Here is a 16,412-nt window from a genome sequence, read left to right as displayed (position 1 = left end):
TCTCTCCAAGGGCAGAGTTCAGGTTACTGAGGTGCTTGTCAGTGATAATCTTTCCACTTGCAGCACCTACATCTCCAAGAAATCCACATAAAAAGGGATCCTGCTTCCCTGATAGCTGTTGAAACTCTCCCTGGTACAACAGTAGATTCTAACCCAGACTTTCTTTATCTTTCTTTATGTTTCTCACCCCATTGGGCAGAAGTAAGGATGAGCCTTGAAACATTGTCAGCCAGATAAAAAGTGGACCACAGGAAAAGCTCAGAGGGATAAATCCTGGAACAGATGCATACATGAGCAATAGCTAAGGCATATGAAATATAATGAAGTGCAGACTCACAGGCTTTGGAGATGGAAAAGACCTCTTAAGGTCATCTAAACCCAGCTTCTGCCAGTTCAGGATTGGCCCCTAGAGTGATGTGCTGAACTTTAAGGAAAAACCAGGCTGCCAAAAGCTTTGTGAAACCCATTATGCTTGTTCCAGGAGAGAAATGAAAATCCCCAAACATCATGAACAGGCTTCAGGTCATGGAGTGCCAGGAAAACTTGATTGTGTCCACATCTCCCTACCAAACCTCAGTGAGCAGCCAAGTCCAGAGTGTCAGGGCACTGTACTGCACCTGGACAGCACTGGGAATGCAGTAAGGGATTGTACTCACTGTTACAGATGGGTGATGTGATGGTTGGCCCTCACATTTAGGAGATTAACATTATGTGTCTCTTCAGAGAAGTTTTGTAGATGTATAATTATGTTATTGTAATATATCCTGCCACAGCTCACTTTCCCTGCCCCCTGTATTGTAGTCAGAGGACGGTCTTGGTAGTCAGGGCATTTTGGGAGGGCCATCTTATTACTACAAGTGACCTCTAATCAAGAGATAAGATTGGACAGCAGAGAAAAGAGCTGACTGACAAGACGTTGGGAAAGGCTAAGGATATAAAAAGCAGAGCATCCATTCTGTAAATGAGCACATGGCTGCCAGCCATGGGGACTGAGAGCACTGCTCTTTCTCCTTATTCAGTCTTTTGTTGTATTTTTGTCAAGGTTTAATAAACATTTGAAATTCTAAAAGTGAGCATCGTTTCTCACACTCAAACAGCCCCATCTCACACTCACCATGGTTGCAATGTCTCACACAGCCCCATCTCACACTCACCATGGTTGCAATGCCTCACACAGCCCCATCTCACACTCACCATGGTTGCAATGTCTCACACAGCCCCATCTCACACTCACCATGGTTGCAATGCCTCACACAGCCCCATCTCACACTCACCATGGTTGCAATGCCTCACACAGCCCCATCTCACACTCACCATGGTTGCAATGCCTCACACAGTCCCCCAGCAGGGTGCTGAAGTGTCTCTGTGCCCCTGGCTCTGGGAAGCAGTAGTAGCTGTGCCTGGAGAAGGGCTGCCACAGGTATACCGGGAACTCCTTTGGGAGCGGAACGAAGGCTGCAGCTGCCTCCTCACTTGAACCTGCACAAAAACACCTCTGTTTGAGAGCAGAAGATTTCCTTGGGGCTGGCTCCGTGCCAGACCTTTGCCAGCAGGTTAATCTCCTTCCCAGCCCAGGTGATTGGGCACGGAGGGCAGGGGGCACAGCTGGGATGGGCACACTCAGCTGTCATCAACCACCCCTCTCTGTTACACCACAGCCACTTCATGGCCCCTTGCTTTGTATTCAAGGTGGCGAAAATCTAGGTTTGGCAAAACTTCAAAGTAACTAAATCAGTGGGGAGCTCTGGTCTGTTCCACATAAAGACCATTTAAGAGCATATGGACTTTCTTGTAGAAACAAATTGCATTAAACACACTGTGCTGGAACAGCAGTGCTTACCCTGGTTCCAGGACTTCCACACACAACTGCCCTTAAAAACTGTCACTTCAAGCCCTTGCAGGTGATGTAAAGAAAGCACCAAGTACCTCCAGCTCCTACCTGCCCTGGGTCCCTGCACACAGGGGATGCTGGACAGCATGTTTAGGGATGACCAAACCCAAACTAGAATCACTGATATGCACTGAGAGCCCAGACACAAAAGGTTCATCTTGGAAGGTCTTCAATAACACACAGACAGGGAGTAGGGACATGAAGAAGAAGTGATGATCTTTTTGAAGGGAGAGCCATGGGAAGCCCACGAGCACCCTTGGGGTGCTGCACATGACTCAACCCCAACTGCTGTGGAGCTGTGGTGACACACGCAGGACACCTCCCAGCCCCTCTGACCACCCTGTGCCTTGGGGAAGGGTGTGAGAGGGCACCTAACTTTTAAATCCTAAGGATTTAAAGGACTCAAAAAATAAATCCTTCTCTTCAAGTTGCCCTTATCCCTTTCATTATGTGGCATCCCGTTCTCCCAGTCTGACTCTGCAATGTGAGATCCGCTTCTGTAAAACCTGAATTTTCTCCATCTTGGGAGAGTGGGGGCAGGCAGGACCACAGCAGTTCCCAGCCCAGAAACAACAACTCAGAATCAGCCACCTTCCTGCCCTTTCTGTAGGCCTTATTATCAGCTATGAGTCAACACAGACAGCTGGCATCTAAAAATGGAAACAAATAAACCAGGAATATTAACAAAGCCCAGGAACAATGGTGCTGTGGTTCCTGCCCTGCTTCTGCACAGCTTCCAGCAGCTTTGTGCCGGTACACTGGGAAGAAAGGGAGCCAGCATTTCTCTGAATGTTGGCTTACAGCATCTGCTTTGTTCATCCACTCTGGAGCTGTGCTTGAACTTGGGAAAAGGGCTGTGGGCATCTTCTGCTACCCCATTTTAAATTGGAGTCTGAAAGCCTTCCCAGAACAGAGTAAGGAACAGAGCCTGGGCTTTGGCAATTTGGCTTTGAGCAGGACTTACCAAGAGGGTCTGGAAAGTGTTTATCAGACAGCAAATTGTAATCTTCTTCTGAAGTCAGGACTTTGCCTCCTGCAGGAAGAATGTGATACTTAGGGCTGGCTCCCTTCTGGTAGGCCTGGAAAATCAATAGAGAGGAAGTATTGTCAAACAGAGATTTAAGGAGAGAGAAAACATAAAATACACAGTTCACTGACAAAGCCAGGAGCTGACTCCATGATCCTTGTGGGTTCCTTCCATCTCAGGATATTGTATGATCCTAATGCATGGGGATATTGCCCAAAGAGAGAATCTTTTTGTCAGGCTGCATTTTGGAAATGTTCCCATGGCATGTCAAATCTAAAACATGGTTAAATTTAAAAAACAAGTTTTAAAATATCCTCTCAGTGCTTATCTGCTGTGGTGAGGAGTCAGTGATAGAAGGGAGGGAAAAAGGATGGCATTTTCTCCTGAGCCCAATTTGTGGGATTTGTCAGCCAGGACTAGAGTTTGACTATGGCAGCTTCCAAGCAAAAAACCTCCACTGTAGTCAGCCTGGAGCCACCCAAAGCCTGCTACTTCAGAGCCAACTGCAGCAGCACAGGGACGTATTACAGGGATGTACAGATGAAAAGTGCTCTGGGACTGGCACAGGAAGGCTCAAGTGCTGTTAGAAGGATTTTTAGCTCTTGCTGATGTATCTGTCCAAGGCAGGGCACTTGGATGTAGAGGGGATGTAGCCATCCCTGTGGGGCTTCCACTGGAGCCACCCTGATGGGGACAAGGTTTCACCTCCTGCTGCTGGAAGCAAGGCAGCAGCAGCAAATCCACTTGCTGCTGGTTTACCTGGGAGTGTACAAGCAGATCCACGGAAGCAGCACTCACCTCTTTGGTCTCAAAGCAATCCACAGTGTAGTCATTTTTGATCACGATGTATCTGTCCTTCCACTTCTTCAGGTCCTCAGCAAAGTGCAGCAGCTCTGCTTCGTACAGAACTGTTCCAGCTTCCCCCGCCGGCTACAGGGACAATTGGTGACATTTGAGACTCCTCTGCACCACTGACCACCTTGAAGCTTTTATTTCTGCATTTCCATAATGCTGCTCTGAGGGCTTTTGTGCCTTCAAATGCAATCTGAAGTCATAAATATCTCTAATTTCAGAAGGTTCCATAGACACAAGCAAATTCTTGTAGCTGAGGTGAGCAGGCAGCAGGAGAGGTCTGCCTTCCAAACCACTGCCAAATTTCTGAGACAGAGATTTATTTACCTTTCAGCTGACATGCTGAATGCAAGACCAGAGAATTCTACAGTGGTTTGGGTTGGAAAGAACCTTAAAGATCATCTAGTTCCAACCCCTGCAGGATGACTTGGAGTTCACCACCTCCCATTTTCCACTACATAATATAAATGTTTCATTGATATGAAAAGCAAGGTTTTATTATAATAAAGTAAATTGTTTCTCATTTCTTTGTAATGCTTTTGCATCCGTGCTGTAGTAACTGATATGCACCTTTCTGAAAGATACACATCTATTATTCCACCTCACTGCTTCACCTACCCATTTCAAGAACATTGGAAATCCATGATTTCTAGTATGTTCAGGACATTTAAATTATTTTCTTCTTGATCTAGGAGCTGGTTCTCTGCATTCTCCTTTAATAAAGAGTCTTCTGTTGCTCTCTTTTTGTCTCCCTTCTAATAAAAAACAGCTTTCCATAGTTCACTCCACAGAGGGAATTATTGTCATCTTATTTAAGGAACTCTGAGCCACTGATGACAGGATTAATTAAGTTTCCTACATAATCTCTTCCTTGCAAGTATGATCTCTGTCCCTAGAGTTTGCAGAACCTTGCAACCAGCAAGAAGGAACCCATTTTGTCCAAATGTCCAACTCTTTGTACCAGAAACTCACGTCCTGGTTCTCCTCATGCCATGATAAAACAGCTAAACAAGACCGAAACAAAGATGAATTTTCAAAAATAAAACACCAAACCAGCACCCAGATGCAAATTTTCCACCCCAAACCAAAATGACCCAAATCCAACACCTGCACATGCAAACTGCTGTGTGCATTTGGGTCACAGACAGGAAGACCAGTGTGCTCCTACCCTGGTTTTCAGGAAGCGGGACTGGGAGTGGCGGTGCTGCTCCAGCTCCTCCTGCACGTGCCTGCAGAAAGCCACGGCGTACTGGCGGCGGTAGTGGGGGCTGAAATTCTTGATGGTGGCCTCTGTTTTCCCTGAGGTGAAACAGAAATTTAAATGTATTTCATGTGCATGGCTTCACAACCTGTAGCACAGAACCAAGGCATTTCTCATCAGTGACCCAAATTCTTCTCTTTGGAGAAGAGGCAGTTGCAGGGTCCCCTAATGGTGACCTTCCAAGTACCTGCAGGGAGCCCACAGGAAAGATGGAGGGAGACTCTGGACAAGGGATGGAGTGACAGGACGAGGGGGAATGGCTTCCCATCGACAGAGAGTAGGTTTACATGGGATATTGGAAGGAACTGTTCCCTGTTCCCACCCTGTGAGGGTAGGCAGGCCCTGGCACAGGGTGCCCAGAGAAGCTGTGGCTGCCCCTGGATCCCTGGGAATGTCCAAGGCCAGGCTGGACAGGGCTTGGAGCAACCTGGGATAGTGGAAGGTGTCCCTGCCCAGTGCAGGGGGTGGAACTGGCTGGGCTTTAAAGTCCATCTAACCCAAAACATTCCATGATTACATGAGAAGACCTCCTGAGTGTACCAAGGGCCACTTGCTGCACACATCAGGAAATCTGTGGATATGCATTCAGAGGGAATTTGTCCAGGAAAACATTGGGTTTGGGACTTTGATTTTTCTTCTAAGAACAAGGAAAGAATTCCCCAAATCAATTTCTCTAAGGAAAGATGCTCTCTGCCTCTCCCTGGGACACGCTGCCCCAGAGCCAAGGGTAGTCAGGGGTGACAGGGTTTTCAAAGAGAGCCAGTGGCACTGGCCAGTGTTCAGCCATAGGAGCCAATTTTATCACCTACTGAGATTCTAAAGCTGACTCAGAGCTCTACAAAAGATTTTTCTAGGCTCGGGCACGACAGTCTCATCTTTGTTTTAATGTAAACATATCCTCAGTCACGCTGCAATAAACACTAATCTGGTATTGTCTCGCTGTGATCAAGATCTCATGGGTAACAGCAACAGCAATAAACACATTGTTCTCTTCTTCTCAGTCTCACTTCAGAGGATCTTAAAATAATTTACAAGCAATTAACTCATTAACCCTACCAAAGAAATAATGGTGCTTTGCAGACAGGGAAAAGGAATGTGCATATATGTGACTGAAAGAGTCTGCAGCAATGCAAAAACCAGAACCTGGCCTGTGATCTAGAGAGCATCCCAAACATCCTGGATACTGGAGAGAACCCTTTCTTCTTGGTACTAGGCAGCTCCATGCCAAAGGGCTTTTTCTGAGCATACAACAGAGAAATGCAATTTCACATCTCAAGCAACTTTGATGCTTTCAAAAATCCATTTCATTCGGCTTGGGGGCGGGGGAACATCATATTTTCTGTATGAGAAAGAAGTGGTAATTCCTGAACTAAGACTTCTTAATGCTTTCATATGGACTCCTAGACCAGGACTGGCACACAGGATTTCTGAAATGGAATTCCTGGAAGTGTTCAAGGCCAGGGCTGAAGAGCAGCCTGGTTTAGTGGAAGGTGTCACTGCCCATGGCAGGATGTGGGACTGAACAGGTTTGAAGATCCCTCCCAGTCCAAACCATTGTGGGATTCTATAAATTATTCCCTAATTTCCTAACATGGATGTGCGTGAGAGGACAAACCCACATGCCAGCTCCTCTGCTTCTGCAGGTGAATTGCCAGTGTGATGCAGAGTTAAGATGCATGCCCCGAGTTCAGGGGCAATGCCAACGCTTCCATCCCATAACACCACCTCTCACTCCAGCCACTCCTGTGTGACCAGAAGGGTCTGAGGGGTGAGCTGGAGCCTTCTCCTTTGTAAGCACCAATGGGATCACTGCCTGCCACTGAACTGGAAGCCTCTTTTGCCCCACTCCAATCCCACACCAGCACTGGGAGACGACAGACCTGACGCCCTGGAGCCCTCTCCAGGCACACGGAGAAGCCGGCTCAGTGTTGGCACAGCCATCCCACTCAGCTGGAGGCATGTCAGAAGCAGAGTCAATTCACCACTTTTGTAAGTCTCTCACAGAGTTACTTGTGGGACAGCACCTGGTGACACTCTGGACTCCAGATCTTCAGTTTTAAGACAGATTTTTAGAGACGTACTGATTTTAGGATTTGCTTGGCTGTAACAGCAGGATATGGTGCTGCTAAAGCAGAATATCCCAGCCTTAAAAAAGCTAGCCTGCTTTGGGTAGAGGCATAGACTTATTCTCCAAATAAGGACAAAGTTTCCCAAAATCTTCTTTGTAGCATTTTTTTTTTTCCTCCTGGTCCTAGGCAGCAGTAGGATGTTGTTGGCTTCAGCCCTGGCAGAGTTTCCTGCTCAGGGTTTGCCCCTATTTGCATGTGGCTTTTTCTTTTCCAGCTCACATCATCCTCCTAATCTGTTAGAGGGCTCTGGGACACTGCACCTCACTTGACTACTGCCTGCATCCTGCACTAAAAGCTTGTGGAGGAAGTAGGACAAAGAATAAAATTCTGGTGTTGGGAAAAAACTTGCAACAATCAGAGGAAATACCTGTAATTTTGGCAAAGTCTTTCAATTAAGGCTAAACAGCCTCAGAAGTGTCATTCTTCACTGTCAGTACTGCTTGGATCAGCTTAAAGCACAACCACTGAAGGGAGAGAAACCCTGCAATTCACAACATATACTTCAGAAACAGGACAATGATGACATAATTTTTATGTGCAGACTGTATTTATGACAGACCAAATCATTAATCAAGAGGCAAATATTTCTGGCTGGTACTTCCAATCTTCACACTATTTGTCGCAAAGGAGCTTTGCATTAACAATACTCCTCCCTCTTAAAATTAGAAGAAAGGTTTACTTAAAGAGATTGTGAGTGGCACTACATGAGGACCTGGTCTTGCAGGGCTCAGTTGAACAGGAATTGCAGTGGTGGGAAGGTGGGAAGAGAAGCAGACAGACCCTTGATCCATTGTGTTCCTCAATGGATCTTTAAACTCTTTTGATTTACAGATAATAAATATATGCTATCTGAAAATAAACATGATGGAAACAGTCTTGAGTAACAGAAACTCTTCCCATGAAATGATAACATGGGGTAACTGGAGATAAAATATTCCAGAGCAGTTGAAGAATGAGTTCCCTTAATTCTTTTCCAAATTTAGTGTGGCTGGCTTAGTCAGAGCTGTTTATATGGAGCATGGCCAATGCTCTCACTTGGCTGGTCTGGCAACGGCACAGCTCCAGCCCATATAAATGGGATGTGAATCCCAGCAGCTGGGATGTTTATCCTAGGAGAATGAGGAGTCTGAGCAGCTCCAGGAGGAGCCTGCATGCAACCTCCTGCTCCTGTGCTGGGCCAGGAGTTGGACTCAATGATTGATCCCTGTGGGTCCCTTCCAACTTGGGATATTCTGTGATTCCATGAACCGAAATTACCTACAGGAAAAGACAACTGTGATGGAGGTGGAAGGATTTCCATCAAATTAACATGGCGAGGGTCTGTTCTTCTTTGCTGAGGTTTAGATCCTGCTCCAGAATAAACTTTCCCAGTGCTTCATGAGGCATCTCCCGCTGCAGAGAACTGCCCATGCACATGACCACAAAACTTCAGCATGAGTTCTTTTAAGACTAAAAACAAACGTCATTGCACTAAGAAACAAGAAACATATACCTGTTGCCCTTCTGGAAATTAGTCATCACCCCCAGATTTTTTTTCTTCTTGCTTTTCCCCTGCCTTTGACCTCCTTAACTGTGTCACCCATGCTTGACACTTGTATGTAACTCCAAGTCATCAGGCCCACAGAATGGTCTCAAATACCCAACTTCATAGTGGGGGTTTCACTGCCTTTTATTGAAATAACTGACATAGAGCTTTTTCAAACAAGGGCACTCTTCAGCAAGTTTTTCCAGGAATGAAGTCCTGCTGGTCAAGCCACTGGCTCCCAGTGCAGCCTATCTAGCTTGCCCTGCCACATCTCCCTGCTCTCCACAACATGTTGCCAGGTGGCCAGTACAGGTTCAGGTCAGGAAAACTCAGGAAAAAAGATCAGAAAACAATAACTTTTTGGCTGGCATACAAGAGAGTTATTGCTCATACTCCCAGAACTTCAGCCATTTGGAAGTTAAGAATGGAAAAGAGGGAAGGACTTGCCATAAAAGCTATTTCACTTAAATATCGGTGTTTGGCAGTAAGATGACCCTTCCAAGAGAAGGAAAATGTTCACAATCCTTCCCCTTCACAGCACAATTACCTGCACTCAGCACCTTTTGAAAGGGTTTTCCAAATATACCACGATCAGTGATATGAATCTCTTTGGAGTTCTGGGGACTGATGTATTTTGATGTATCACCATTTAAGCCCCAGGGGGCATGAATGTAAAGGAAGTAGATGATTTGCTGTATTAAAACAAATCCTGGACAAAGTAAAACCTGTGTGCTGAATGTCAGTACACCCAGCACTTCAAACAAGTAAAGCAGTGAGACAGAACAGGAACAAATCACTGTGTCTTATTTCCTTCACTTGGCCATGAGCAAAGCTGTCAGAAAACAATCTAAAACGATCAGCTGATCATACCCACACAGTCATTTACAAGCCAGGATGTAACCCACAACTGGGGACATGCTTTTAAATGATTAACTGGTTTCTAGTTTATCTATATGTACTCTGTGCCTTAATGCAAGTTGAGCTTCACAATTATTACTGCCCATCCATCCATCCATCCATCCATCCATCCATCTTTCAATGCATATGCACAGTCTTAATCTCAAAGCCCATCAAGGTAGCAGAAAAATGAGTTAACAAAATAATTCCAGTGTTCAGCTCCTGGGCTGACTTCATCCCAAGTCCAAGAAAAACACAACTCTGATTGAGATAAATGTCTGAAATTGCAAAATCCCTGAAAGCTGGATGTCAGTACTGGCAGCTCTGAAATGGGCTGGATGCTCAACAGGAAGAGAAGGATGCTCACCATAAAAACTGCTTTTCCTCCGATCATCCATTCACTGCAAATATCATTATCAGTTGTTAAATGTGTCTGGCAACCAGAAAACCTGTGAAAGTGATCCTGTTTGGCACATCCTGATAGTGCCCACCACCTTCCAGTGCTCTGTGATACAGAACAGTGTAGCTAGGATTTACAAGTGATTCCCTCTTTCCTACAGTCTTCTTCCTTGTGCAGTACTTACAATACCACCCAGTAAGTGTTTCAGTTCAAGAGCTCCCAGACTTTATCTAGGAAGATGTAAACGTAAACTACTCTCTTTGCTGTTGAAAGCAGAACTCATTTTGATCTTTATATGTAGAAATGGTATTTTAATTATTCTGAGTCATGGCTTAATACGTGTTATGACAAAAAGGGATGGCAGACACAAATCCCAGGTTCTCATTTGGTTGGATCACTTCTCACTGGTTTGTTTGCACTCACCCAAACCCAGCAGCTCTGGTGGAGCCATGCCTCTTTCCCATGCAGGAACATGTGGTTTGCACCTGGTAAAATACTGAAACCAATTATTTATCCTGGCTTTGATTTAAATTAATGGAGACTGCTCCCAGTAAAAACTTACAATTCTGTAACTCCAGTGCTGTGCACACACCCTCAAACCACCAGTTTGCCATGCTGGCGAAGTCCCTGTTAGTCACTCAGTGCAGAGGAGTGGGTAACACCCATTCCACCTTGGATCAGCCTCTCCTCAAGTCTCACCATACAGCACCCCTCGGGTGCCTAGTCCATCTTCTCCACAGGAAAAAAGACTGATGCTGTCTTGTGAAAAAATCAGGTTTTTTCGCAAGTTTGGCAGCTGAGACCATGGGTGTGATATCTGTGCTACATCAGAAGCAAAGCTTTTGTTTCACAGCAAGCTAAACAAACGCATTTGTAAATTCATCTAGACATGACCCATGACAAAAGAGATGCCAAAAGTAACAGGCTCTGTTCCAACCTTGCAGATTGCCCTTTCTACAATTTCATCCCTACACTTTGCTCTTCCTCAAGCGCTCCACTACTCGAGGCTGAATTTCATACTGAGATGGACAATTATCCCACTGATTTCTACAAGTTTACATATATTCCTCCCAGGCACAGAGGGAATAGACTGAGCTGAGTGAGACCTCATGCACTCTATAAAAAATGCTTGTTTTGTGAAGAGTAGCTAATAATCTAACTATGGAGCTTGCTTTAAGTTAATTCTGAATGCTGTGTGATTATTAAAAATTAAGAACAAACAGGAGAGCACAGATCCTGCATAAACAGAGTGGCTCTTGCATCAAACTCAGAGACTCGTTCCTGCAGCCAGCTTTCCCTTCCCCTACTCCCACTGCCCAACTCTTATTTATGGGAGAAGGAAGATTTCACAAGTTGCCTTTGCACTTCTATCATGTTAAAAAACCCTAATAATCATGAATTATTTAAAGGCCAGGGCTTGTGGTTAATCAGGCTGAAACAAGCCACGGATTTTATTAACACTGTGTCAGATAAGCTTATCTCAAAGGCTGCTGAAATCTACCCATTCTCAGTAATGGTGTTAGAAGCAGCAACACTCTGTCTAGAAACAATTACTCATAGACAGATTCTGTAGGTGCAGAAGAAGAGATTACAGGTGACCTTGCCCCTGATAAGTCACAGTTGTATTAATTACCAAAGAAGAGGAACAGCCTTGCCCTTAATGGGTCACAGCTGTGACTAATAAAGGTAAGTGTGATAAAAGGGGTGGGTTGGGTGGCCAGGAGGCTCTTAGAGGGAGAGGTGGGGGGGAAAAAGAGAGGATCTTGGGGAGGTGGAGGAGCCCTGAGGAAGAAGGAAGGCTGCAGAGAGACGCAAAGAAGAATGAACTAAGGAGGAGAGCTGCTGCAGTAGAAGATGTACTGTGAGGGCAGTCTGCTCTGATGGAGTCAGAGCTGAGCTGGGTGAAAGCTGTGGTCAGAGTCTGCAAACCAACACCTGCAGTCATAATCCAGCAGGAAACAGTCAGAGTCTGCAGTTGGACCCTGCAGCAGGAGCTCGCTGCAGTCAGAGTGAGGATGGCCAAGCTGTGAAGAAGAATAAACCAGGACCCTTTCCATGTTGTATGAATGAGAGTCTGTGTCCTGTGTCCTCATTTCTGCCTCTGATGAGAAATCTGCTGCAACAAGATTTGACTAGAATAAGGTCTGACAAAACTTTAATTTATAAGCTTCTTTCACAGCACCAGAAGGACTTGGGATTTAAGAACCAAATGAACCCAATCTAATTTTGGGGGGGGGGGTGTCACATGAAATTAAACTATGATCTGTGGTAAATAAATTTGGTGAAGGTCAATGGTTTTCAAGTTTTGGGGCTTTTTTTCTAACTCCCTCAGCCACAAAATGAGCTGCTTGTGGGGGCACCAGGCATGTCTTGAGCAGGTTTCTCCAATCCAGATCTCAGCACCACATTACGTTTCATGGGAGGTCACACAAAAATGTTTCTTAGGAATACTTAAACAGCATTCCAAAAGTGTAAGCTGGTCCTACATCACCCTTTAAATCAGGATGATGTATTCCTCCTTCCCTCCCTTTTGGGTGACAGTTAACTCACTGCCCAACCATCCATAAGGCAAAAACCCAAAAAGATAGCAGAAACAACCATCCTGATGACACCAGTTGAACCTTTTTTCTGAATATATATACATTTATACAGACACACACACCTTCAAAATATTTCCATGTGATGCTTGGCATACACTCATACAGATCTGGGGCATACTTACACTAATTTCCTTTTTCTTAATTTCTTTGCCAAATTATACCACATTTCATGGCTCTATCACAAAACTCTTGCAGGGAGTACATGGCATTGACCAAAGCTATGAGTACACACACATCTTTCCATGAGGGGCTTCATTTATGCTGAGGTTTCCTTACCTTAGCCATGAATTCCCTTCATTCCCTTACTATTCCAACTCCTTTCACCATCAGCCCAGGTGGACTCCTCAGAGTATTGTATTTCCCACAAAGTCATCACTTCTTAAGCACTGCAGCAGAAGCCATTATTCCATGGCAGGATTTTATTCTATTTCTCCTCAATAAATGCCACAAAACAGAATAACAAAATGAGAAAAAATGGTAACATTGGAGCCTCTTTTCTTAAAATTTTCCTCATTAATTCTAAGGCGTTTGCTTTTCTTCTGGCTCTTGTATACACTGAAATTACTGCAAATGAGTAAATACCAGGATTTGCAAAGCATTTTCAGCTTAAGCCTATGTGCAAGAAGGGTAAAACCAAGACTAATCTCTAAACTAAACAGAGGTCCCAAAGCAAGGACAGGGACTTTAATGACCTCCCAACACAACCATGCCTTGATTTTACCCCAGGGGAGTAATTTCAGCCTCAAAGCCCCTTAGTGTCACAGTTGGGACCATTTTCCAATTTCACCTGTTTTGCTTTGCTTGTGCCAATGCTTCCTCACCTTGGTCCTCTGTAGGGCAGCAACTGTGAAAGGGCATTCTGAGGGGGACAAAGTGCCAACTCTTTGTGAAAATCAGTAATTGATTTTATTCCTCTTCCCTCTCTTTTAGAAGGGACAAAAATTTATACATATACATAATATTAAGCTTCTAACAGAACTTTATAATACAGGAAAAGGAGTATGTAAAATGCAATTCACATTCCAAAGGATTTTTTCATGTTTTTACCTGACTTCCCACTTTATGTGGAGCTTGAAAAACAAAAAATGGAAACATTTTTCCTTTGCAGTGCATATTTAATCATTTGTTCGAGCTCTCACTAGCTTCATGCTATAATACTGGAAATTGACTGCAGGAAAATGCAACTGTTGTCAGAGCAAAACACCGGGCAGAAGATGGGAGAACTTGCTCTATAAAACTTAAAAGTTTGAGTGAATCTTATAAAATCTCTTTATCTGTCATGTATTTTGTTGTTACATAGCTTATAAAATCTCTTTAATCTGTTGTGTATGCTGGCCATGCAGATGCTACAGCAGGAATTGTTCAAGGCTAGCACAGCCTACAAGGACAAAACTGTTCCACAGCACTACACTGTGGTTAATCCTTCAAAGCCTTAGCTAAGACAACCTCTCCTTGCTGGAAGTCTGTTTTCATGTTCAGAATAATAACAGAATACCTCTAAAAATGTTTGTTAAATCTTTAGAAATAAATTGGTTTTTCAAAAAGACTGCATTCATTCCTTTGCAAATAATACTCCCAAGCACAAAAAGGGTCTATACTCATGCAACTGAAGGTCTCCCCTTTCACAAAGAAACCCTTCTCTACCTCTCCATGGATGGTAATGTGTCTCAGGAAATCCACACTGTTCACTGGACTTTTTTACTCTGCAGGACAGCCAGGAGGCAGCACTGGTGCCTTGCCCTGTAGGAAAGGTTTCTTCACACAACTGCTAAAAAAAGCATCAATTAAGGTAGAATTGAGAAGTGTATAATTATTACATGAAGCTGCTCACCCAACCCTGTGTAAGACAGTTTTTTCTGTGCTTATTACAGATGGGGAAGGGAACCTACAGCTCTGTGACACAACAGATCAGCTTTATAATTCAAATTAGTGAAGAAACACTGGGAAGTGGTACCAGACCATCACCCCCTGATCCAGGCTCCTTCAAGAAAGGGCTGGCATGAAGGAAGATGCACTGATGCTGCTGGAAAGGGAGACCTTGAACACATCTCCTTCCACTCCTCAGTCTTGGTCTGGTTCTCTTGCTCACACTTTGACTGTCCCAGAGCAGCTGCTGCTGCCCCAAAGCCCCGCTTCATTTTAGGTCACAGCCCTTTGCTCTCTTCCAGCTGAGAAATGGGTGCAGAAGGAACAGAACTGGCCTCTTCCCTTCTGAAACTGATGAAATCACCCCAAAAGCCCCTACGAAGTCTGGTCCAGGGACAATTCAAGGGAAGAAGCAGAGAAAATGAGGCAAATGAAATGAGGCAAAATAAATGGGAAAAGACACACAGAGGATGGGAGATGCTCTTCTGGCTGCCTGAGGCTTCTTCACATGGGAGACCTGTCAGTGGCCTACTTTCCCCACTTTTCTCTCATTCAAAGCTGAACAAGGACATAATGAAGATTCCAGCATTTCCAAAGCACTGTAAAGGAATGAAACAAAGCGATCTAAACATTTTGGGGTTTTTCTTCGGTAAAGCTAAAAGGACCCATTAAACTTCATTAATTACTTGGCAGAGTTCATGCCTTTGATTCCTTCTAAATTAAAGCTGGGACCTTACTAATAAAAATACACCTTCTGCTACCAAATAGAGAATAATTCCTGAAATTTTATCCTGGAAAGAGGTCAAGTAAAAATCCAAACAACCCCTAACTTTTTGCAGCTGCAGCAGGATCAAAGATGAAGGATTACTTTTACATTCCCCAGGTTTGCTGTTCCTACAACCCACCAGGGCCAGCAAACCACATCACCACAGGTAGAAACACTCCCAAGTGACAAGGGCATAGGTTAAGGAAAAAGGGAAAACAAAGCACTGTGTTCAAAAAGAACTCAACGTAAATGCCACAGAGGACACACACAAAAGAACACTTCTCTTAAAAGTATCTCCTGTGCAAATGTGGGGGTTTAAGGCCTCTTTGTTCTGGCACGCTGCTCAAAAGTATTTATTTTCTTTTTCAGGATGCTATTTTTAACTGTAACTCAGAGAAAGGCCAGAGCCTGGGAGTGTCTGGCTGCAGCTCCCAGACAGGCACAGCCAGTGTCACCTGCTGTGACAGAAGGTGGTGACACACAGCTCTGCAGCTCCCAGTTGCCTTGCTTCCTCCACGGGGCGGGTTTCACCAAAGCCCACTTTTATTCAGTGAAATCAGTTCAGAGGGGTTCCATCCAGTCACCTGGCGTGCCAAGTGCTGTGCATTATTCTTCTTCCTCCTGGACCACTTTCAGTTCCTCAAACACTCATGAAAGCATCACTGAGAGGATAGTGGTTATCACTGGTGTTTGTTTTCTCCATCTCTAAGAGGACTCCCCAGGAAGAAGCTCCACTCAGCTATTGTCCCTCTCACTAAGCCTGTGCTTGAGGCTGCTTGGCTCTTCCGCCCCAATGTTTCAATGCTCCTTCCTTCTTAAAAAAAAAAAAAAAAAAAAAAAAAAGAGATAAGTTGCCTCATTTCCTCTCCATTCATCTTTCACATTCAAAAGGGCTTGTGACAACATGACTTCAAAGGAAAAACCAAATCCAAACCACCTTCTCCTTGTGCTGTGTTTGTACAGTGGGACCACGTGAAGTCTGGGCTCACAAAAGGCAGCTGGGCAGGTTGTTAGTAAGAGGAGGAAATTTGTTCCTGAGAATGTTTTGGGAAATGGGTCGGTGAGAGCTCTCCTGCTGCTTCCCAGTGACCCTGCACCTCATGGCCCTCCATGTACAGACACAATGACCTGCTTGTACACCAGGACCTGTGGCTACACATAACCAACCAGAAGATGTTCAAGGCTTGGGGTTACCTCC

The 16,412-nt window shown here is 44.7% G+C and overlaps 1 protein-coding gene across 1 annotated transcript in view; it reads right to left on the bottom strand.

The window, feature by feature from the left end:
• NIBAN1 (niban apoptosis regulator 1) overlaps positions 1-16,412 on the bottom strand; it is a 53,313-nt gene that overhangs the window by 20,893 nt on the left and 16,008 nt on the right. The window contains exons 2-5 of the mRNA XM_062497734.1: positions 4,939-5,069; positions 3,717-3,848; positions 2,856-2,970; positions 1,315-1,479 (exon numbers count right to left, since the gene is read on the bottom strand). Of these exons, the coding sequence (XP_062353718.1) occupies positions 1,315-1,479; positions 2,856-2,970; positions 3,717-3,848; positions 4,939-5,069 (543 nt within the window). The remainder of the gene's footprint in view (positions 1-1,314; positions 1,480-2,855; positions 2,971-3,716; positions 3,849-4,938; positions 5,070-16,412) is intronic.

This window comes from Cinclus cinclus, chromosome 8, assembly GCF_963662255.1.
Source record: "Cinclus cinclus chromosome 8, bCinCin1.1, whole genome shotgun sequence".
Lineage (NCBI taxonomy): Eukaryota > Metazoa > Chordata > Aves > Passeriformes > Cinclidae > Cinclus > Cinclus cinclus.
The sequence above is the reverse complement of the archived record's forward strand: the minus strand, read 5'-3'. Positions and strand labels throughout refer to the sequence as shown.